Source organism: Somniosus microcephalus, chromosome 4 (assembly GCF_052327205.1).
Source record: "Somniosus microcephalus isolate GS21.2 chromosome 4, FLI_Smic_1.0, whole genome shotgun sequence".
Classification (NCBI taxonomy): domain Eukaryota; kingdom Metazoa; phylum Chordata; class Chondrichthyes; order Squaliformes; family Somniosidae; genus Somniosus; species Somniosus microcephalus.
Genome location: NC_140990.1, coordinates 184,029,471 through 184,052,949, shown reverse-complemented (window position 1 = coordinate 184,052,949; position 23,479 = coordinate 184,029,471). Strand labels below are relative to the sequence as shown.

Genomic DNA, 23,479 nt, shown 5'->3' with positions numbered 1-23,479 from the left:
ATAAACAAACACTGGGGGGATAAACAAACACTGGGGGGATAAACAAACACTGGGGGTATAAACAAACACTGGGGGGGTATAAACAAACACTGGGGAGATAAACAAACACTGGGGGTATAAACAAACACTGGAGGGATAAACAAACACTGGGGGGGTATAAACAAACACGGGATAAACAAACACTGGGGGGTATAAACAAACACTGGGGGGATAAACAAACACTGGGGGGATAAACAAACACTGGGGGTATAAACAAACACTGGGGGGATAAACAAACACTGGGGGGATAAACAAACACTGGGGGGATAAACAAACACTGGGGGGATAAACAAACACTGGAGGGATAAACAAACACTGGGGGGGTATAAACAAACACTGGGGGGGTATAAACAAACACGGGATAAACAAACACTGGGGGGTATAAACAAACACTGGGGGGATAAACAAACACTGGGGGGTATAAACAAACACTGGGGGGGTATAAACAAACACGGGATAAACAAACACTGGGGGGTATAAACAAACACTGGGGGGGTATAAACAAACACTGGGGGGTATAAACAAACACTGGGGGGGTATAAACAAACACGGGATAAACAAACACTGGGGGGTATAAACAAACACTGGGGGGATAAACAAACACTGGGGGGTATAAACAAACACTGGGGGGGTATAAACAAACACGGGATAAACAAACACTGGGGGGTATAAACAAACACTGGGGGGATAAACAAACACTGGGGGGTATAAACAAACACTGGGGGGGTATAAACAAACACTGGGGGGTATAAACAAACACTGGGGGGGTATAAACAAACACGGGATAAACAAACACTGGGGGGTATAAACAAACACTGGGGGGATAAACAAACACTGGGGGGATAAACAAACACTGGGGGGTATAAACAAACACTGGGGGGGTATAAACAAACACTGGGGGGTATAAACAAACACTGGGGGGGTATAAACAAACACGGGATAAACAAACACGGGGTATAAACAAACACTGGGGGGGTATAAACAAACACTGGGGGGTATAAACAAACACTGGGGGGGTATAAACAAACACTGGGGGGTATAAACAAACACTGGGGGTATAAACAAACACTGGGGGTATAAACAAACACTGGGGGGGGGTATAAACAAACACGGGATAAACAAACACTGGGGGTATAAACAAACACTGGGGGGGTATAAACAAACACTGGGGGGTATAAACAAACACTGGGGGGGTATAAACAAACACTGGGGGGTATAAACAAACACTGGGGGTATAAACAAACACTGGGGGTATAAACAAACACGGGGGGTATAAACAAACACTGGGGGGTATAAACAAACACTGGGGGTATAAACAAACACTGGGGGGGTATAAACAAACACTGGGGGGTATAAACAAACACTGGGGGGATAAACAAACACTGGGGGGGTATAAACAAACACTGGGGGGATAAACAAACACTGGGGGGTATAAACAAACACTGGGGGGTATAAACAAACACTGGGGGTATAAACAAACACTGGGGGGGGTATAAACAAACACGGGATAAACAAACACTGGGGGGGATAAACAAACACTGGGGGTATAAACAAACACTGGGGGGGGGTATAAACAAACACGGGATAAACAAACACTGGGGGGGATAAACAAACACTGGGGGTATAAACAAACACGGGGGGTATAAACAAACACTGGGGGGGTATAAACAAACACTGGGGGGTATAAACAAACACTGGGGGTATAAACAAACACTGGGGGTATAAACAAACACGGGGGGTATAAACAAACACTGGGGGGTATAAACAAACACTGGGGGTATAAACAAACACTGGGGGGGTATAAACAAACACTGGGGGGTATAAACAAACACTGGGGGGATAAACAAACACTGGGGGGGTATAAACAAACACTGGGGGGTATAAACAAACACTGGGGGGGTATAAACAAACACTGGGGGTATAAACAAACACTGGGGGGTATAAACAAACACTGGGGGGGTATAAACAAACACTGGGGGGTATAAACAAACACTGGGGGGATAAACAAACACTGGGGGGGTATAAACAAACACTGGGGGGGTATAAACAAACACTGGGGGGTATAAACAAACACTGGGGGGATATAAACAAACACTGGGGGGTATAAACAAATACTGGGGGTATAAACAAACACTGGGGGGATAAACAAACACTGGGGGGATAAACAAACACTGGGGGGTATAAACAAACACTGGGGGGTATAAACAAATACTGGGGGTATAAACAAACACTGGGGGGATAAACAAACACTGGGGGTATAAACAAACACGGGGTATAAACAAACACTGGGGGGTATAAACAAACACTGGGGGGTTAAACAAACACGGGGGGTATAAACAAACACGGTATAAACAAACACTGGGGGGTATAAACAAACACTCGGTATAAACAAACACTGGGGGGTATAAACAAACACTGGGGAGATAAACACGGGGGATAAAGAAACATTACGGGGGGAGTATAAACAAACACGGGACGGGGGGGAGTATAAACAAACACGGGAGTATAAACAAACACGGGAGTATAAACAAACACGGGGGGAGTATAAACAAACACGGGTGGAGTATAAACAAACATGTGGGGTAAACAAACGGGGGAGTATAAACAAACACGGGAGTATAAACAAACACGGGGGGAGTATAAACAAACACGGGAGTATAAACAAACACGGGGGGAGTATAAACAAACACGGGGGGAGTATAAACAAACGGGGGGAGTATAAACAAACGCGGGGTAAACAAACACGGGGGGGAGAGGATAAACAAACACTGGGGGGGTTAAACAAACACTGGGGGGGTTAAACAAACACGGGTGACAAACAAGCACGGGGGAGGAGAACTGCTGGGGTTTGATTGGTTAGAGGGAGTTACAGGTTATTGCAGGGGTTTGATTGGTTAGAGGGAGTCACAGGTAATCATGCTGTTAGTGGTGCTACTGTATGTAATCTCTGTCTGTTCTTGTTCTCAGGTGTGTGTGTTCGTTCCCTGCAAAGATCCGATACCTATCGGAATGTTATCCCAATTTCTGTTCCCTGTCAGGAGCGCGGATTTGGTGCTGAACACTTTGAGCGAACTCAGGTAGGAATCTCTAACTCAGTTAGTAACAGTATTCAAACAGCAGAGTCTTGGAAATGTTTATAAATAAATGGTCGGGTTTCTTTGCCTCCCAGCCTTGCCCTTTCATATTTTGCACCTCGCTCAGCCTTTGATAATTTACAGAGTATTTCATGTCCGGACCTGTGCTCACTGGAGTTAGTGGGGTGTGTGAGTCTGGTTTGTGTGGTGTGTGCGTGTGGTTGGTGTGTGCGTGTGGTTGGTGTGTGCGTGTGGTTGGTGTGTGCGTGTGGTTGGTGTCTGCGTGTGGTGTGTGTGTCTGCGTGTGGTGTGTGTGTCTGTGTGTGGTGTGTGTGGTTGGTGGTGTGTGCGTGTGGTTGGTGTGTGTGTCTGCGTGTGGTTGGTGTGCGTGCGTGTGGTTGGTGGTGTGTGTGTGTGGTTGGTGTGTGTGGTTGGTGTGTGCATGTGCGGTTGGTGTGTGTGTGTGGTTGGCGTAGTGTGTGGTTGGTGGTGCGTGCATGTGGTTGGTGTGCGCGTGTGGTGTGGTTGGTGTGTGTGCGTGTGTGGTTGGTGTGTGCGTGTGGTTGGTGTGTGCGTGTGGTTGGTGTGTGCGTGCGGTTGGTGTGTGCGTGTGTGGTTGGTGTGTGCGCGTGTGGTTCGTGCGTGCGGTTGGTGTGTGCGGTTGGCGTGTGTGCGTGTGGTTGGCGTGTGTGTGTGGTTGGCGTGTGCGCGTGTGGTTGGTGTGATGTGTGCGTGTGGTTGGTGTGTGCGCGTTTGGGTGGTGTGTGGGTAGTGTGTGTGTGTGGTTGGGGGTGTGTGTGTGGCTGGTGGGGGTGTGTGTGTTTGGCGTGTGCGTGTGGTTGGTGTGCCCACGTGGTTGGTGACGTAAGAAAACTACTAAGCACTTGGTCTAAGTGTTAAACAAAGCTTTAATCAACTGTTTTACAACATGGAGGTCTAGTTGTGTCCTTCACTAGTTCCTGTTAAGAATGTCCTGCACAAGCTGGGCCTGTGCCCGAGTATTTATACTCTCAGTGGACAGCGCCACCCATAGGCCGCTCAGTATTATTTCATAAGTCTTTCTTTCATGAATGACTGATTCATGTCAGTTGGTGTGTGTGTGTGCGTGTGGTTGGTGTGTGCGTGTGGTTGGTATGTGTGGTGTGCGCGTGTGGTTGGTGTATGTGCGTGTGGTTGGTATGTGTGGTGTGTTGGAGTGCGCGTGTGGCTGGTGTATGTGCGTGTAGTTGGTATGTGTGGTGTGCGCGTGTGGTTGGTGTGTGCGTGTGGTTGGTATGTGTGGTGTGCGCGTGTGGTTGGTGTATGTGCGAGTGGTTGGTGTGTGGTGTGCGCGTGTGGTTGGTGCGTGTGTGAGATTGGTGTGGTGCGCGTGTGTGGTTGGTGTGTGCGTGTGGTTGGTGTGTGTGCGTGTGGTTGGTGTGTGTGCGTGTGGTTGGTGTGTGTGCGTGTGGTTGGTGTGTGTGCGTGTGGTTGGTGTGTGTGCGTGTGGTTGGTGTGTGTGCGTGTGGTTGGTGTGTGTGCGTGTGGTTGGTGTGTGTGCGTGTGGTTGGTGTGTGAGTGTGGTTGGTGTGTGCGCGTGTGGTTCGTGTGTGCGCGTGTGTGTGCGTGTGGTTGGTGTGTGTGCATGTGTGGTTGGTGTGTGTGCACGTGGTTGGTGTGGTGTGTGCGCGTGGTTGGTGTGTGTGCGTGTGATTGGTGTGTGTGCGTGTGGTTGGTGGGGGTGTGTGCGTGTGGTGAGTGTTTGTGGTGTGCGCGTCTGGTTGGTGTGTGTGGTGTGCGCGTGTGTGCGTGTGGTGTTGGTGTGTGTGCGTGTGTTGGTGTGGGGTGCGCGTGCAGTTGGTGTGTGTGCGTTTGGGTGGTGTTTGCGTGTGGGTGGTTGGTGTGTGCGCGTGTGGTTCGTGTGTGGTTGGTGTGTGCGGTTGGTGTGTGCAGTTGGTGTGTGTGCATGTGTGGTTGGTGTGTGCGTGTGTGGTTGGTGTGTGTGGTTGGTGTGTTGTGTGCATGTGGTTGGTGTGGCTGGTGTGCACATGTGGTTGGTGTGTGTGCTTGTGGTTGGTGTGTGTGCTTGTGGTTGGTGTGTGTGCATGTCTGGTTGGTGTGTTGTGTGCATGTGGTTGGTGTGGCTGGTGTGCGCATGTGGTTGGTGTGGGTGGTGTGTGGGCAGTGTGCATGTGGGTGGTGTGTGTGCGTGTGGGTGGTGTGTGTGCGTGTGGGTGGTGTGTGTGTGTGTGGTTGCCGTGGTGTGTGGTTGGTTGGTGGGGGTGTGTGTGTGGTTGGCGTGTGCGCGTGTGGTTGGCGTGTGCGCGTGGTTGGTGTGCCCGCGTGGTTGGTGACGTAAGAAAACTACTAAGCACTTGGTCTAAGCGTTAAACAAAGCTTTAATCAACTGTTTTACAACATGGATGTCTAGTTGTGTCCTTCACTAGTTCCTGTTAAGAATGTCCTGCGCAAGCTGGGCCCGTGCCCGAGTATTTATACTCTCCCTGGACAGCGCCACCCATAGGCCGCTCAGTATTATTTCATAAGTCTTTCTTTCATGAATGACTGATTCATGTCAGTTGGTGTGTGTGTGTGTGTGGTGTGTGCGTGTGGTTGGTGTGTGCGCATTTGGTTGGTGTATGTGCGAGAGGTTGGTGTGTGTGGTGTGCGCGTGTGGTTGGTGTGTGCGCGTGTGGTTGGCATGTGCGTGTGGTTGGTGTGCGCGTGGTTGGTGTGTTGTGTGCATGTGGTTGGTGTGGTGTGCGCGTGTGGTTGGTGTGTGTGCGCGTGTGGTTGGTGTGTGTGCGCGTGTGGTTGGTGTGGGGTGCACGTGTGGTTGGTCTGTGTGCGTTTGGGTGGTGTGTGTGTGTGGTTGCCGTGGTGTGTGGTTGGTGTGTGTGTGTGGTTGGTGGGGGTGTGTGTGTGGTTGGCGTGTGCGCGTGTGGTTGGTGTGTGCGTGTGGTTGTGGTGTGAGGTTGGTGTGGTGTGCGCGTGTGGTTGGTGCGCGTGCGTGGTTGGTGACGTAAGAAAACTACTAAGCACTTAGTCTAAGTGTTAAACAAAGCTTTAATCAACTGTTTTACAACATGGAGGTCTAGTTGTGTCCTTCACTAGTTCCTGTTAAGAATGTCCTGCGCAAGTTGGGCCCGTGCCCGAGTATTTATACTCTCCCTGGACAGCGCCACCCATGGGCCGCTCAGTATTATTTCATAAGCCTTTCTTTCATGAATGACTGATTCATGTCAGTTGGTGTGTGTGTGCGTGCGTGTGGTTGGTGTGTGTGTGGTGTGGTTGGTGTGTGCGCGTGTGGTTGGTGGGTGTGTGTGTGTTTGGTGGGTGTGTGTGTGGTTGGTGTGTGTGTGGTGTGTGCGTGTGATTGGTGTGTGCGCGTGTGGTTGGTGGGTGTGTGTGTGTTTGGTGGGTGTGTGTGTGGTTGGTGTGTGTGTGGTGTGTGCGTGTGATTGGTGTGTGTGTGTGTGGTTGGTGGGGGGTGTGTGTGGTTGGTGGGGGGTGTGTGTGTGTGTTTGGTGTGTGTGTGGTTGGTGGGGGGTGTGTGTGGTTGGTGGGGGGTGTGTGTGGTTGGTGGGGGGTGTGTGTGGTTGGTGGGGGGTGTGTGTGGTTGGTGGGGGGGGTGTGTGGTTGGTGGGGGGTGTGTGGTTGGTGGGGGGTGTGTGTGGTTGGTGGGGGGGGTGTGGTTGGTGGGGGGTGTGTGTGGTTGGTGGGGGGGGTGTGGTTGGTGGGGGGTGTGTGTGGTTGGTGTGTGTGTGGTTGGTGGGGGGTGTGTGGTTGGTGGGGGGTGTGTGTGGTTGGTGGGGGGGGTGTGGTTGGTGGGGGGTGTGTGTGGTTGGTGGGGGGTGTGTGTGGTTGGTGGGGGGGGTGTGTGGTTGGTGGGGGGTGTGTGTGGTTGGTGGGGGGTGTGTGTGGTTGGTGGGGGGTGTGTGTGGTTGGTGGGGGGGTGTGTGTGGTTGGTGGGGGGTGTGTGTGGTTGGTTGGGGGGGTGTGGTTGGTGGGGGGGGTGTGTGGTTGGTGGGGGGTGTGTGTGGTTGGTGGGGGGTGTGTGTGGTTGGTGGGGGGGGTGTGGTTGGTGGGGGGGGTGTGGTTGGTGGGGGGGGTGTGTGGTTGGTGGGGGGGGTGTGGTTGGTGGGGGGGGTGTGTGGTTGGTGGGGGGTGTGTGTGGTTGGTGGGGGGTGTGGTTGGTGGGGGGTGTGTGTGGTTGGTGGGGGGGGTGTGGTTGGTGGGGGGGGTGTGGTTGGTGGGGGGGTGTGTGGTTGGGGGGGGGGGTGTGGTTGGTGGGGGGTGTGTGTGGTTGGTGGGGGGGGTGTGTGGTTGGTGGGGGGTGTGTGTGGTTGGTGGGGGGTGTGTGTGGTTGGTGGGGGGTGTGTGTGGTTGGTGGGGGGTGTGTGTGGTTGGTGGGTGTGTGTGGTTGGTGGGGGGTGTGTGTGGTTGGTGGGGGGTGTGTGTGGTTGGTGGGGGGTGTGTGTGGTTGGTGGGGGGGGTGTGGTTGGTGGGGGGTGTGTGTGGTTGGTGGGGGGTGTGTGTGGTTGGTGGGGGGTGTGTGTGGTTGGTGGGGGGTGTGTGTGGTTGGTGGGGGGGGTGTGGTTGGTGGGGGGGTGTGTGGTTGGGGGGGGTGTGTGTGGTTGGTGGGGGGTGTGTGTGGTTGGTGGGGGGGGTGTGTGGTTGGTGGGGGGTGTGTGTGGTTGGTGGGGGGTGTGTGTGGTTGGTGGGGGGTGTGTGTGGTTGGTGGGGGGTGTGTGTGGTTGGTGGGGGGTGTGTGTGGTTGGTTGGGGGGGTGTGGTTGGTGGGGGGGGTGTGTGGTTGGTGGGGGGTGTGTGTGGTTGGTGGGGGTGTGTGTGGTTGGTGGGGGGTGTGTGTGGTTGGTGGGAGGGTGTGTGTGGTTGGTGGGGGGGTGTGTGTGGTTGGTTGGGGGGGTGTGGTTGGTGGGGGGGTGTGTGTGGTTGGTGGGGGGGGTGTGTGTGGTTGGTGGGGGGGTGTGTGTGGTTGGTTGGGGGGGTGTGGTTGGTGGGGGGGTGTGGTTGGTGGGGGTGCGCGTGTGGTTGGCGTGTGCGCGTGTGGTTGGCGTGTGCGCGTCTGGTTGGCGTGTGCGCGTGTGGTTGGTGGGGGGTGTGTGTGGTTGGTGGGGGGGTGTGTGTGGTTGGTGGGGGGTGTGTGTGGTTGGTGGGGGGTGTGTGTGGTTGGTGGGGGGGTGTGTGGTTGGTGGGGGGTGTGTGTGGTTGGTGGGGGGTGTGTGTGGTTGGTGGGGGGTGTGTGGTTGGTGGGGGGTGTGTGTGGTTGGTGGGGGGGTGTGTGTGGTTGGTGGGGGGTGTGTGTGGTTGGTGGGGGGTGTGTGTGGTTGGTGGGGGGTGTGTGTGGTTGGTGGGGGGTGTGTGTGGTTGGTGGGGGGGGTGTGGTTGGTGGGGTGTGTGTGGTTGGTGGGGGGGGTGTGGTTGGTGGGGGTGTGAGCGTGTGGTTGGCGTGTGAGCGTGTGGTTGGCGTGTGTGCGTGTGGTTGGCGTGTGCGCGTCTGGTTGGCATGTGCGCGTCTGGTTGGCGTGTGCGCGTGTGGTTGGTGTGTGTGTGGTTGGTGGGGGGGGTTGTGTGTGGTTGGTGGGTGTGTGTGGTTGGTGGGGGGTGTGTGTGTGGTTGGTGGGAGGGGTGTGTGTGGTTGGTGGGGGGGGTGTGTGTGGTTGGTGGGGGCGGGGGGTGGCTGGTGGGAGGGGTGTGTGTGGTTGGTGGGAGGGGTGTGTGTGGTTGGTGGGAGGGGTGTGTGTGGTTGGTGGGAGGGGTGTGTGTGGTTGGTGGGGGGGGGGTGTGGTTGGTGGGGGGGTGTGTGTGGTTGGTGGGGGGCAAATAATGGGTCCATAATGAAAATTAACACACCAGGAGACAGTTCAACCACGACGGTCAACGCGTACAATACCGGAACAATATTAGTGCAAGGCAACCTCGACAAATTTGCAACGGCCTTCAGGACACTGAAAAGATTAACTAAGGGGGGAAGGAACAGCCCCAGAGTGGCCCGCACTCCCCCCAACATTGACAACTTACCAGGAGAAAATCTGCCTGGTCAGGAGGTGAACGAGCCACACAGTTCAAACCAGACACTAACCCCGGGGAACCACAGCCACACGATACAACTGACAAACCCCAGCATAACTACCAGGGAGGAAGCCACACATAGTCCCCCTACCATTCCCAGCTCACCAAGAGAAGAGCAGCATAGCCAGGAAGTGAGTGAGCCTTCCAGGGCCGACCAGCCTAGCCAGGAAGTGAGTGAGCCTTCCAGGGCCGACCAGACACATACCCCGGGATCACACAGCCAGATACAACCAAAAGATAAATTTAATCAATTAGAGATAGAGATGGTTAAACTTAGAGAGGAGTTCCTCAAAATGAATGACGAACAAAAGCAGGAGAGGGAGAGACACAAGAGAGAGCTGAATCTACTTGAGAACCAGGTGAATCTACTTAGGAATCAGGTGAAAGAGCTGCAGGAAAAAGAAGAGAGCCATAGAGGAGAGATAACACCATTAGACCAGCAACCAGAGGCTAGAGATAAGACAAGACAGAGCCGGACGGAACGGCTGCACTCCCACACGGAACAAAAGCAACAGACACACAATACAAGGGGTGCCACACAGACCGACCAGCATACTGATTCGCAATCTTCCCCCACCACCGTGGAACCACAAGCGAGCCGCTCACAAGAGGTACGCACACACCAGACACCCCAGCCCAGCACACACACTATGAGTCCAGGCGAAAGCCACCAGACAGTAAACACAAACAAGGCTGACGTCGTAATACTCATAGACTCAAATGGGAAATTTCTATGGGAGAAAAAGCTATTCCCTAGAAGTAAAGTAGAAAAGATCTGGTGCCCAACAACAAACAGAGCCATGGGATGGCTGACCAAAGCCAGATTAGGCTCCCCCCAACACATAATAATACACACGGGCACAAATGACCGAAAGGCCCAACAGAAAGAGGTAGCAACATCGCTCAGAGCAATGATTAGGAAGGCAAGCAGTACATTTCCAAACACTAGAATCACTGTTTCCACAATATTGCCGAGAACAGACTTCAACAACAACACAATTCATGAGATAAATGCCAGCATAGCAAGAGACTGCGAATCAAACCACAATGTACACCTGGCCCAACACCCCACCCTCGATGAGGAATGTCTTTACGACCACGTCCACATCCAAAGGCAAAGAATATCGATCTTTGCTAAAGCCCTGAAGGACGTCGCTTTTAACCGGGTCCATACCCAGACTCCAAGAGGACCCCCCCCCGACCACCAGAGATCAGCAGGGTACATATCAGGAACACTACAAAGACCACCAACACACCAACCGAGACCAGAGAGGATCCCCATGCAAAACAACAATATCAGACCTGCACCACTCCTGTCCCACAGGGGAATAGGACCGCTCCCAGCCAGACAGAGGGAGAGATGCACAGGACGTACGCAATACCTCAGACAGAAACAATCCATTAAGAGACAATAAGCAGATGTGCAGCAGCATCTACTTCCGCCTTATGGATCAAGGACTAATTAATAGAAAGAACTGTAACCAAATTGTATTAACTTTTATAGACAACTGAAGTGATCTTTTTTTTCCCACACTTAGACACGACAAACACGTACCACTCTTTAACCTATCATAGTAAAAGATCAAACTTAACATGAAATCCTTATATATTTCGACCTGGAATATCCAAGGTCTACGCTCTTCAGTGCGAGAAGTGAAGAGTAGGACCCCAGAGTTCATAGATGAAACTAAAGACCTAGATATTATCATTTTACAGGAAACTTGGTATAAAGGAAAAGGACACACTGGCTGTCCCCAAGGGTACACTGAGCTGGTGGTCCCCTCCAATAAATTACCAAGTGTAACCCAAGGCAGAGACTCCGGAGGCATACTGATCTGGTTTAAAACAGAACTTAAGAATTACATCAAATTTATAAAAAAGGGCGAAAACCATATGTGGCTCAAACTTGAGAGGGAGATTATCTCAAACACCCAAGATGTTTACATTTGCGCACTTTATATCCCTCCAATCGATTCCCCGTACTTTAAAGAGGACACCTTCTCCAACATGGAGGGGGAAATTATCCAATACCAGGCCCAGGGGAACGTGTTGATCTGTGGGGACCTCAATTCAAGAACGGGCGAAGAACCAGACTTCACCAATAATCAGGGAAACAATTACGTTTTCGGGAATAACCACTTTGACATCCCTTCCCTTCCATACAGGCATAACTGCGACAAGCAGTCAAATACCAACGGAAAACAGCTACTACAGCTCTGTCGAAACCTGGGTCTGTACATTGTCAATGGTAGGTTCATAGGAGACCTCCTAGGAAGATCGACCTATTGCTCACCTCTTGGCTGCAGCACAGTAGACTATATGATTACAGACTTAGACCCATCCTCTTTCAGAGCATTCACAGTCAAACCACAAACAACACTGTCAGATCACAGTCAAATTACTATGTTCCTCAAAAAGACAGAAACAAACAACATAGAAACACAACCCAGTAAACTGTACAACACCAAAAAATCGTACAGACGGGCCAAAAACGACACGGAAAAATACCAGAAAACAATTAGCAATGCATCAACTCAAGCTCTCTTAGACACTTTCTGGATAACATATACACTCACAATAAAGAAGGCGTAAACCGGGCAGTTATTAAACTAAACAATATTTTTGATAATTTGGCAACAAATGCAAACTTGAAAGCTCGCAAGAACAAACCCAAAACAAAAAACTATGAAAAATGGTTTGACCGAGATTGCCATAACATGAGGATAAAACTTAGAAAAATATCAAACCAAAAACACAGACATCCAGAAAACGAGGAATTACGCCTTACTTATTGTCAGACACTAACACAATACAGAAACACACTCAGAACCAAAAAAGAGCACTATATTAAGAATACACTCAGCTCCATGGAGGAATCCATTGATTCCAATTGTTTCTGGGAAAACTTGAAAACACTACACAAAAAACAACACGACGATTTGGCACCATAATAACAGAAAAAGAACTTCTTGAAAAACTCAAGGACCTGCGACCAGGAAAAGCCTGCGGGACAGACGGCATACTAAACGAGATGATTAAACACACAGACAACAAAATGAAACTGGCTATACTAAAACTCTTCAACTTGGTTCTGAGTGTCGGTTATTTCCCTGATATCTGGAACAAAGGACTCATAACGCCCATATACAAAAGTGGGGACAAAATCGACCCAAACAACTATCGAGGCATCTGTGTAAACAGTAACCTGGGGAAGGTATTCTGTAGCATCATAAACAAAAGACTTATAAACTTCCTTGAGGAGCACAATGTCTTGAGTAAAAGCCAAATTGGATTCCTGCCAAACTATAGAACATCCGATCATATCTTCACCCTACAGACCCTAATTGACAAACACGTTCACCATAACAAAAGCAAAATCTACGCATGCTTTGTAGATTTCCAGAAGGCTTTCGACTCCATCTGGCATGACGGTTTATTCCTGAAACTTATCGAAAGCGGGGTAGGAGGGAAAACATATGATGTAATTAAATCAATGTATACAAACAACAAATGTGCTGTTAAAATTGGAGACAAACAAACAAAATACTTCCCACAGGGGCGGGGGGTGACGCAGGGCTCGCCAATCTCACCGACACTCTTTAATATTTACATAAATGGATTGGCAAAACTACTTGAACAATCTACAGCACCCGGCCTCACCCTATATGAATCCAAGGTTAAATTCCTCCTCTATGCAGACGACCTGGTTCTGCTGTCACCAACTAAAGAGGGTCTACAGCAGAACTTGGACCTGCTGGAGTCGTACTGCCAGACTTGGGCCCTGACAATAAATCCCCAAAAAACCAAAGTCCTTGTGTTCCAGCAAAGATCCAAACATCAGGGACCCAAAATAAATTTCACAGTAGGAACAACCAAAATTGAACAAACCACTAACTACACATACTTGGGCTTAAAAATCAGTTCTACGGGAAACTTCAAACTGGCTGTGAATGAACTGAAAGAGAAAGCAAGAAGGGGGCTTTCTATGCCATCAAAAAATCAATCCAAATAGAAATCCCAATTAGCATTTGGCTCAAAATTTTCAAATCAGTAATTGAACCAATTGCACTCTATGGCAGTGAGGTATGGGGACCGCTAACTCAACAAGAATTTGCAAAATGGGACAAACACCCAGTTGAGATCCTACATGCAGAATTCTGTAAAAGTATCCTCCGGACTCAAAGGAAAACAGTAAACAATGCATGCAGGGCGGAACTAGGCCAATATCCATTAATAATCACTATCCAAAAAAGAGCCACCAAATTTTGGAATCACCTACAAATGAGCAATCCCCAATGCTATCATTACGACGCCCTGAAATGCCAAGAGCTGACCATAAAGAAGAATACCCTCAGTCAACTAGTCCTGGGACTCAGTGAAGTAACTACTAACAATACTAACAATAACCAGCCCCAGGACAGTGACAAGGTAACACAAAGAATTCGACCCAACACAATCGTCGCTAAGCAAAAGGAAAAATATCTGACATATTGGGCAGAAACAACAAAAACCCAAAGCAAACTCAATTGCTACTTGGCCCTAAACAGACAATACAACATAGCTGATTACCTGACCATGGTAAAGGATAACAAACTGAGAAGAACCTTGACAAGGTACAGACTTAGCGAACATAGCCTAGCGATCGAAAAAGTGGAGACAGAGATGCACTTCCTCACAGCCTGTGGAAAATATCAGGGCATCAGGGAGAATTTCTACCAAAAATTCTCACAAATATGCCCTGAATTCAGAAATCTGAATGACAACCAAAAACTCCCATTCCTACTGGGAGAGGAGAGAAGCTGTGTAACACTGGCGGCACACTATGTTACAGCTTGCCATGAACAGAGGGACAACCAGTAAACTAAGAAAAGAATATATATAAACAATGCGAATGTATATTTATACACTCAGGGATATACCTGTTTATACACTGTATGAATAGAACTGCGTTTATGTGCTCAACCATAAATGTATTTTGATGCTTTGGCAACATAAGATGTAACTTATCATGCCAATAAAGCGATTTGAATTGTGAATTGTGTGTGGTTGGTGGGGGGGGTGTGTGGTTGGTGGGGGGGGTGTGTGGTTGGTGGGGGGGGTGTGTGGTTGGTGGGGGGGGTGTGTGGTTGGTGGGGGGGGGGTGGTTGGTGGGGGGGGGGGTGTGGTTGGTGGGGGGGGTGTGTGGTTGGTGGGGTGGGGGGTGTGTGTGGTTGGTGGGGGGGGTGGTTGGTGGGGGGGGGTGGTTGGTGGGGGGTGTGTGTGGTTGGTGGGGGGTGTGTGTGGTTGGTGGGGGGTGTGTGTGGTTGGTGGGGGTGTGTGTGGTTGGTGGGGGGGGTGGTTGGTGGGGGGGGGTGTGTGGTTGGTGGGGGGTGTGTGTGGTTGGTGGGGGGTGTGTGTGGTTGGTGGGGGGTGTGTGTGGTTGGTGGGGGGGTGTGTGTGGTTGGTGGGGGGGTGTGTGGTTGGTGGGGGTGGGTGTGGTTGGTGGGGGGTGGGTGTGGTTGGTGGGGGGTGTGTGTGGTTGGTGGGGGGTGTGTGTGGTTGGTGGGGGGTGTGTGTGGTTGGTGGGGGGGTGTGGTTGGTGGGGGGGTGTGGTTGGTGTGCCCGCGTGGTTGGTGACGTAAGAAAACTACTAAGCACTTAGTCTAAGTGTTAAACAAAGCTTTAATCAACTGTTTTACAACACGGAGGTCTAGTTGTGTCCTTCACTAGTTCCTGTTAAGAATGTCCTGCGCAAGCTGGGCCCGTGCCCGAGTATTTATACTCTCCCTGGACAGCGCCACCCATAGGCCGCTCAGTATTATTTCATAAGTCTTTCGTTCATGTATGACTGATTCATGTCAGTTGGTGTGTGTGTGCGTGCGTGTGGTTGGTGTGTGCATGTGGTTGGTGTGTGTGTGGTGTGTGCGTGTGTGGGTGGTGTGTGCGTGTGGTTGGTGTGATGTGTGCGTGTGATCGGTGTGTGTGCGCGTGTGGTTGGTGGGTGTGGTCTGCACATGTGTGTGGTGTGTGTGTGTGGTTGGTGTGTGTGTGCGTGTGGATGGTGTGTGTGTGCGGTTGGTGGGGGGGTTGTGCGGTTGGGGGGGTTGTGCGGTTGGTGGGGGGGTTGTGCGGTGGGGGGGTGCGGTTGGTGGGGGGGGTTGTGTGGTTGGTGGGGGGTGTGGTTGGTGGGGGGGTTGTGCGGCTGGTGGGGGGGTTGTGCGGTTGGTGGGGGGTGCGGTTGGTGGGGGTGTTGTGCGGTTGGTGGGGGGGGTTGTGCGGTTGGTGGGGGGTGTGGTTGGTGGGGGTGTTGTGCGGTTGGTGGGGGGGTTGTGCGGTTGGTGGGGGGGGTGCGGTTGGTGGGGGGGTTGTGCGGTTGGTGGGGGGGTTGTGCGGTTGGTGGGGGGGTTGTGCGGTTGGTGGGGGGGTTGTGCGGTTGGTGGGGGGGTTGTGCGGTTGGTGGGGAGGTTGTGCGGTTGGTGGGGGGGTTGTGCGGTTGGTGGGGGGGTTGTGCGGTTGGTGGGGGGGTTGTGCGGTTGGTGGGGGGGTTGTGCGGTTGGTGGGGGGGTTGTGCGGTTGGTGGGGTTGTGCGGTTGGTGGGGGGGGGTTGTGCGGTTGGTGGAGGGGTGTGGTTGGTGGGGGTGTTGTGCGGTTGGTGAGGGGGGTTGTGCGGTTGGTGGGGGGGTTGTGCGGTTGGTGGGGGGGTTGTGCGGTTGGTGGGGGGGTTGTGCGGTTGGTGGGGGGGTTGTGCGGTTGGTGGGGGGGTTGTGCGGTTGGTGGGGGGGTTGTGCGGTTGGTGGGGGGGGTGCGGTTGGTGGGGGGGTTGTGCGGTTGGTGGGGGGGTTGTGCGGTTGGTGGGGGTGTGTGCGTGTGGTTGTTGTGCTGGTTTTCTATCTATCTAGCTTTAAGTTGCTGTCGTTCTCGTGTACCTTTCAGGAGGTGAGCAGTCTGCAGCCAGTGTTTCCAAGCTGCAGCACGGGTCAGTTGTTGAGACAGCACGTTCACTCAAACTGCCCAAGATCGGCAGTGGCCTCGTGTAAGTAACGAATACTGAATCTTGATATTAATCTCTGTACCTGGTCTATGGGAGTAGCCATCTTTTATCAAATTTCACCAAACCTGCGTTATGGTTAGAGTTAGTGTGTGAGTCATGCTTGGTTTAGACATTAAGGCTCGGAGGTTCGGATCGGGTCGGAGGGTTGAGCTAAATGGCCTGTTCGTGTTATGATTTTGGTGTAATTCTTGTGCACGACCACCTCTGGGGCCAGGATGAGCACAGTCCGTCTCGATATTAACTGCATGGTGGTTAAATGGAGTAACTTCAAACCAGTGCAGCGAGCTGCCCAGTACCTGAAATGGGGGTGAACGCTTCACCTTTCGGACCCGTGAAGACCCGGAGTGAAGCTGCAGGCTTGCCCTGCCTTACTCTGCGCTGGGGTTAACGTGCTCAGACACTGCCGGCTTTAGTCACTGGAGCAGATTCTCCCCCTGAAATCTTTGCGCCCTTCTACTGCACGATCTGGTTGTATTCGTTGACGTAATAAAACTCACTACGCACTTGGTTTGAGCATAAAGGAAGGCTTTAATCAACTTGTTTCAGAACATGAAGGTCGAGTTGCACTTCACTAGTTCCTGTCTTACAAAATGTCCCTGCAAGCTGGGCCCACACCCGAGTATTTATACTCCTTGGACGGCGCCACCAGCTGGCCGTCCAGTGTTATTTCATGAGTAGTTTCTTTACGATGATGAGATTTATAACATTCCTCATTAGCTGTTTCTTCATTTGTATGTGGAGGTTGAGGATTAACTGACAGAGTGAGGTTAGCTGCCTCACTTACCCTGCCTGCTTTTACTCTGTAGCTGAAGAGCATCATTCAGAGACACTGAGGTATCCAGTGCCCGAGTCAGCCCAGGCCCCTACTCCAGGAACAGGGTGTGCGTTGCAGCAGGTAACAGCAGACACACATCGCGGGAAAGGCTGAACAGAGGGGTCACACATGGAGTGGGTGCATGTCGGGAAAGGTCGAGCACAGGAGGGAGGGTTGTACGTGAAAGGAGAGGATTGAGCACAGGGCGGTGTGGACAGGGGGCATCGATGGTGGTGTGGGCGGGGGGGGATTGAGCACAGCGCGCAGTGGGTGGATGGAGGGGCGGTGTGGGCGGGACGAATCAAGCGCCTTGTGGGCTTGGGGAGGGGCAGTGTGGGGGGGATTGAGCACGGGGCAGTGGGGGAGGGGGGACTGAGTGTGGTGTGGGGGGGATTGAGCACGGGGCGGTGGGAGAGGGGGGACTGAGCGTGGTGTGGGGGGGGATTGAGCACGGGGCAGTGGGGGAGGGGGAAATGGCAGTGTGCAGGGGGAGACTGAGTATGATGTGGTCGGGGGTGATCGAGCACCGCGCGGTGGGGGAGGGGGGACGTGCGGGGGAAGGGCGGTTTGGGCGGGGGGGTGCGGGGAAGAGGGTGGGGGTGGTGGTTGCGACATCACAATTCCAAGCGGTGAAATGTGCGTGTGTGTGCAAGGCTGACAGATGTTGGATGAGCAAAGGATTGGACTCGGCTGTGATCTCCCCCCTCCCGACCATCACCAGCGAATATCCTGTTGAGGCTCCCACGCCCTTGGACAGGGTGCGTGAGACGGCTGGTGTTGTAGGACTGTACCCCAGCGAGAGTCAGCCCCTCTTGAGAGGTGGGAAATCAGAGGTTCATGCCTTCCGGCCTCCCCCCCCCCCCCCCCCCCCCCCGCCATACCCCACCACACCTCTCGGGGCTGAGTGAGCACCCCACAAATGCTTGGCTACAGGAGGAAAAAACACCCCAAGCGATTTAGGGATGGCAGCTTAGGGCCTGCACCGTGACGAATGGTCCGTGTACACCACCTGGTTATACTCCGTGCTGTGCTGCTGGTAACTTAGCTCACACCGGCCGGGCAGATTCACTGTCTGCTCTCCAGTGAGTCGTACAGACTCCCGTCTCACGCTCACCTTACGGTGGGAGCGCTCTCACCTCTGAGCCAGAGGGTTGTTTATGCAAGTGCCAACCCAGAGTCTTGAGCACTAATTTGAGGCTGACACTCCAGTGCAGTACTGAGGGAGGACTGCACTGTTGGAGGTGCCGTCTTTCAGATGAGATGTTAAACCGGGGCCCGGCCTTCCCTCTCGGGCTTAGGGCCACAGCAGGATTCGAAGAAAAGCAGGGGAGTTCTCCCCAGTGTCCTGGCCAATACTTATCCCTCAACCAACATCAGTGAAACAGATGATCTGGTCATTTATCTCATTGCTGTTTGTGGGAGCCTGAATTTCCCTACAACAGTGACTGCACTTCAAAAGTAATTAATTAGCTGTAAAGCACTTAGGGACGTCCTGAGGTTGTGAAAGACACTATATAAATGCAAGTCTTTCTTTTCTACACTGCTTTCTGTTACAGAATTGGCTGGAGACGTACAGGGTGCAGAGCAACCCCCCGGGCCTCTGTTTAATCATCGATTGTATTGGAACCGATGCAGGTAAGATGCTCCAACCTGGACTGCGCGGGAATCCAATCCATCTGCAGTGAACGCTGAATATTGTGATAACGGTGGTGGGCGACTGGTAGGCTGGGCAGACTCACCAACAACCTGTACTTACCCAGCATCTCCAATATACTAAAATGTTCCAAAGTGCTTCAGATGCCAAGAACTGAACACCAAGTGGTGGAGGGAATAGGTTGGGAGCTTGCTGTGGACAAGGGTGCCAGATTGGGAAGTGAGGATACAGATGTACTGTGATGGGTAGTGGGCCAAAGCTGAATAAGAGAATTTGAAACTCGTTCACCAGGACACACAAAACAAATTGCCATTTCCACTATGGCCCTGTTAGAACAGATGGTGTGTGAGGGAGGCGCCCCACTCTTACTGACTCTTCCCTCATTAACCCAGTACTGGTGTATTAACCCCACCTCCCATTCCCTGTGTTTATCCCCCTCTCATTCCCTGTGTATTATCCCCTATTCCGCGTGTATTATCCCCCCCATTCCCCGTGTATTATCCCCCCATTCCCCGTGTATTATCCCCCCATTCCCCGTGTATTATCCCCCCATTCCCCATGTATTATCCCCCCATTCCCCATGTATTATCCCCCCATTCCCCGTGCATTATCCCCCCATTCCCCGTGCATTATCCCCCCATTCCCCGTGCATTATCCCCCCATTTCCCGTGCATTATCCCCCCATTCCCCGTGCACTATCCCCCCATTCCCCGTGTATTATCCTCCATTCCCCGTGTATTATCCCCATTCCCCGTGTATTATCCCCCCATTCCCCGTGTATTATCCCCCATTCCCCGTGTATTATCCCCCATTCCCCGTGTATTATCCCCCCATTCCCCGTGTATTATCCCCCCCATTCCCCGTGTATTATCTCCCCATTCCCCGTGTATTATCCCTCCATTCCCCGTGTATTATCCCTCCATTCCCCGTATATTATCCCTCCATTCCCCGTGTATTATCCCCCCATTCCCCGTGTATTATCCCCCAATTCCCCGTGTATTATCCCTCCATTCCCCGTGTATTATCCCCCCCATTCCCCGTGTATTATCCCCCCATTCCCCATGTATTATCCCCCCATTCCCCGTGCATTATCCCCCCAGTCCCCGTGTACTATCCCCCCATTCCCCGTGTATTATCCTCCATTCCCCGTGTATTATCCTCCATTCCCCGTGTATTATCCTCCATTCCCCGTGTATTATCCCCATTCCCCGTGTATTATCCCCATTCCCCGTGTATTATCCCCCCATTCCCCGTGTATTATCCCCCATTCCCCGTGTATTATCCCCCATTCCCCGTGTATTATCCCCCCATTCCCCGTGTATTATCCCCCCATTCCCCGTGTATTATCCCCCCCATTCCCCGTGTATTATCTCCCCATTCCCCGTGTATTATCTCCCCATTCCCCGTGTATTATCCCTCCATTCCCCGTGTATTATCCCTCCATTCCCCGTGTATTATCCCCCCCATTCCCCGTGTATTATCCCCCCATTCCCCGTGTATTAACCCCCCATTCCCCGTGTATTAACCCCCCATTCCCCGTGTATTAACCCCCCATTCCCCGTGTATTATCCCTCCATTCCCCGTGTATTATCCCTCCATTCCCCGTGTATTATCCCTCCATTCCCCGTATATTATCCCTCCATTCCCCGTGTATTATCCCCCCATTCCCCGTGTATTATCCCCCAATTCCCCGTGTATTATCCCTCCATTCCCCGTGTATTATCCCCCCCATTCCCCGTGTATTATCCCCCCCATTCCCCGTGTATTATCCCCCCCCATTCCCCGTGTATTATCCCCCCCCATTCCCCGTGTATTATCCCCCCCATTCCCCGTGTATTATCCCCCCATTCCCCGTGTATTATCCCCCGATTCCCCGGGTATTATCCCCCCCATTCCCCGTGTATTATCTCCCCATTCCCCGTGTATTATCCCCCAATTCCCCGTGTATTATCCCCCAATTCCCCGTGTATTATCCCCCCCATTCCCAGTGTATTATCCCCCCATTCCCAGTGTATTATCCCCCCATTCCCCGTGTATTATCCCCCCCATTCCCTGTGTATTATCCTCCATTCCCTGTGTATGATCCCCCATTCCCCGTATATTATCCCCCCATTCCCTGTGTATTATTCCTGTAGGGGGCCATCTTTTAACTAGTTTAAGGTAATTTACCTGGTCAGGCAGCTTTTGCCTGCACTCTGACCAATTCCAACCTTTTACCTGGTGTACGGTAATTCACCTGGTCAGGCAGCCTTTTGCTGCTACACTGTAAACCAATTCAAACAGCGGTTTCGAATTGCTACCACACCTTCCAGTTCTGACTGAAGGACTTATAATTGATGATATTAAAACGGACGAAGGGTCTGGATGAGAGAAAAATCAAGCTTTATTAACTAAAAGAAACTATACCACACGAACACAGTAGTTACAGTAAAATTGCTTAAATGGAGGAAGGCAGACGGCAAAAATGAGGGGTAAGTGGCTACAATGTTAATTTAACAATCTTAGCAATACCCCCTTAATTACCACCCCTAACTCCTTACTAGGTTGCCTTGCTGAGGAGTCAGAAACCCTGCTCACCTGTGGTCCAGCGAAGTAAGAGAGATATAGCTTCTCGGGAGCTATCTTTATACCCTGGTGATCTCCTGCTGTTTTGCTGTCTGCAAAATTCGCGCTCAAAGTTCCAATATACAAGAGGAAAGCTGTGATTAGCTGATTCAAACTGGTTGGAATGGGTTAATGTGTCTGCACTGTGGGACCGAAATGTTCCCGCCCACATCCGGAGCTCACCTGGGCTAAAACAAAAGGGAATGCAACTGCCCTATTGTCCAATAATGGGTAATTCAAAAACCCATTCAATTCTTAAACTGTTCCCTTTCAAAAGTCAGTTCCATGGCTTCAGTATCTCCATTGTGTGTGTAAGGGCTGTTGAATGGCTGAATTGCTGTGTAAACAGAAGCAGTTTCAATCGATTGTCCTTTAGTCTCAAGTGGGTTAATCCCTTATGTCAATAAACAACATCGATTGCTTAGAAGGGAACCTCCCTTTGATTGGCAGGTCTTACGCACAGCCACTGCTAGATCCTCCCACACATACATACTCCAAGCTGCTAGCTGCTCTTTTAAGCCTATTTGGCCATGCTTTCTGACGGCCATTTTCATACCTCTTTGGAATATACAGTTCGAAACTCAGAGGTACCATTTTTAATCAAATGTAATGTCTTAGATCCTGATGTTGCCCAAGTGCTGCTCTGCTCAATGCGGCTTTTCACGATTCTGGGTATGTTTTAAAAACACTGTCCTACCCAGAGGCAATTCAAAACACATGATTCTTCATCCACGATGTGGCCCAATATTTTTCAATCTTCAGTGAAAATAGGGGAATTTTGCAAACCCCTACATCCCCCATGTATTATTCCCCATTCCTTGTGTATTAACCCCCCGATTCCCTGTGTATTAACCCCTCCATTCCCTGTGTATTATCCCCATTCCCCGTGTATTAACCGCCTTTCCCCGTGTATTATCCCCTCCATTCCCCGTGTATTATCCCCTCCATTCCCCGTGTATTACCCTCTCCATTCCCCGTGTATTATCCCCTCCATTCCCCGTGTATTATCCCCTCCATTCCCCGTGTATTATCCCCTCCATTCCCCGTGTATTATCCCCTCCATTCCCCGTGTATTATCCCCTCCATTCCCCGTGTATTATCCCCTCCATTCCCCGTGCATTATCCCCTCCATTCCCCGTGTATTATCCCCCCATTCCCCGTGTATTATCCCCCCATTCCCCGTGTATTATCCCCCCATTCCCCATGTATTATTCCCCGTGTATTATCCCCCCTTTCTCCGTGTATTATCCCCCCATTCCCCGTGTGTTATCCCCCCCATTCCCCGTGTGTTATCCCCCCACTCCCCGTGTATTATCCCCCCACTCCCCGTGTATTATCCCACCCATTCCCCGTGTATTATCCCACCCATTCCCCGTGTATTATCCCCCCATTCCCCGTGTATTATCCCCCCATTCCCCGTGTATTATCCCCCCATTCCCCGTGTATTATCCAGCCATTCCCTGTGTATTATTCCCCATTCCCCGTGTATTATCCCCCATTCCACTTGTATTATCCCCATTCCCCGTATGTTATCCCCCCATTCCCTGTGTATTATCCCCCCATTCCCCGTGTATTATCCCCATTCCCCGTCTATTATCCCCCATTCCCTGTTTATTACCGCCCCATTCCCCGTGTATTATCCCCCCATTCCCCGTGTGTTATCCCCCCCATTCCCCGTGTATTAACCCCCATTCCCCGTGTATTATCCCCCATTCCCCATGTATTATCCTCCATTCCCTGTGTACTACCCCCCCATTCCCCGTGTATTATCCCCCCATTCCCCGTGTATTATCCCCTCATTTCCCGTGTATTATCCCCCCATTCCCTGTGTATTATTCTCCATTCCCCTTGTATTATCCCCATTCCCCGTATTATCCCCCCATTCCCCGTGTATTATCCCCCCATTCCCCGTGCATTATCCCCATTCCCCGTCTATTATCCCCATTCCGTTTATTACCGCCCCATTCCCCGTGTATTATCCCCCATGTATTATCCTCCATTCCCTGTGTACTACCCCCCATTCCCCGTATTATCCCCCATTCCCCGTGTATTATCCCCCCCATTCCCTGTGTATTATCCCCCCATTCCCCGTGTATTATCCCCCCATTCCCCGTGTATTATCCCCCCATTCCCCGTGTATTATCCCCCCATTCCCCGTGTATTATCCCCCCATTCCCCGTGTATTATCCC

General features: G+C 51.7%; 1 protein-coding gene across 3 annotated transcripts in view; it reads left to right on the top strand.

The window, feature by feature from the left end:
• Positions 1 to 23,479, top strand: part of LOC147120058 (CASP8 and FADD-like apoptosis regulator) — a 54,863-nt gene that overhangs the window by 18,483 nt on the left and 12,901 nt on the right. For all 3 annotated transcript variants that reach the window (XM_085985576.1, XM_085985575.1, XM_085985577.1), the window contains exons 5-8: positions 3,007 to 3,116; positions 16,100 to 16,199; positions 17,024 to 17,112; positions 18,588 to 18,666. In XM_085985576.1, coding sequence (XP_085841702.1) covers positions 3,007 to 3,116; positions 16,100 to 16,199; positions 17,024 to 17,112; positions 18,588 to 18,666 — 378 coding nt within the window. The remainder of the gene's footprint in view (positions 1 to 3,006; positions 3,117 to 16,099; positions 16,200 to 17,023; positions 17,113 to 18,587; positions 18,667 to 23,479) is intronic.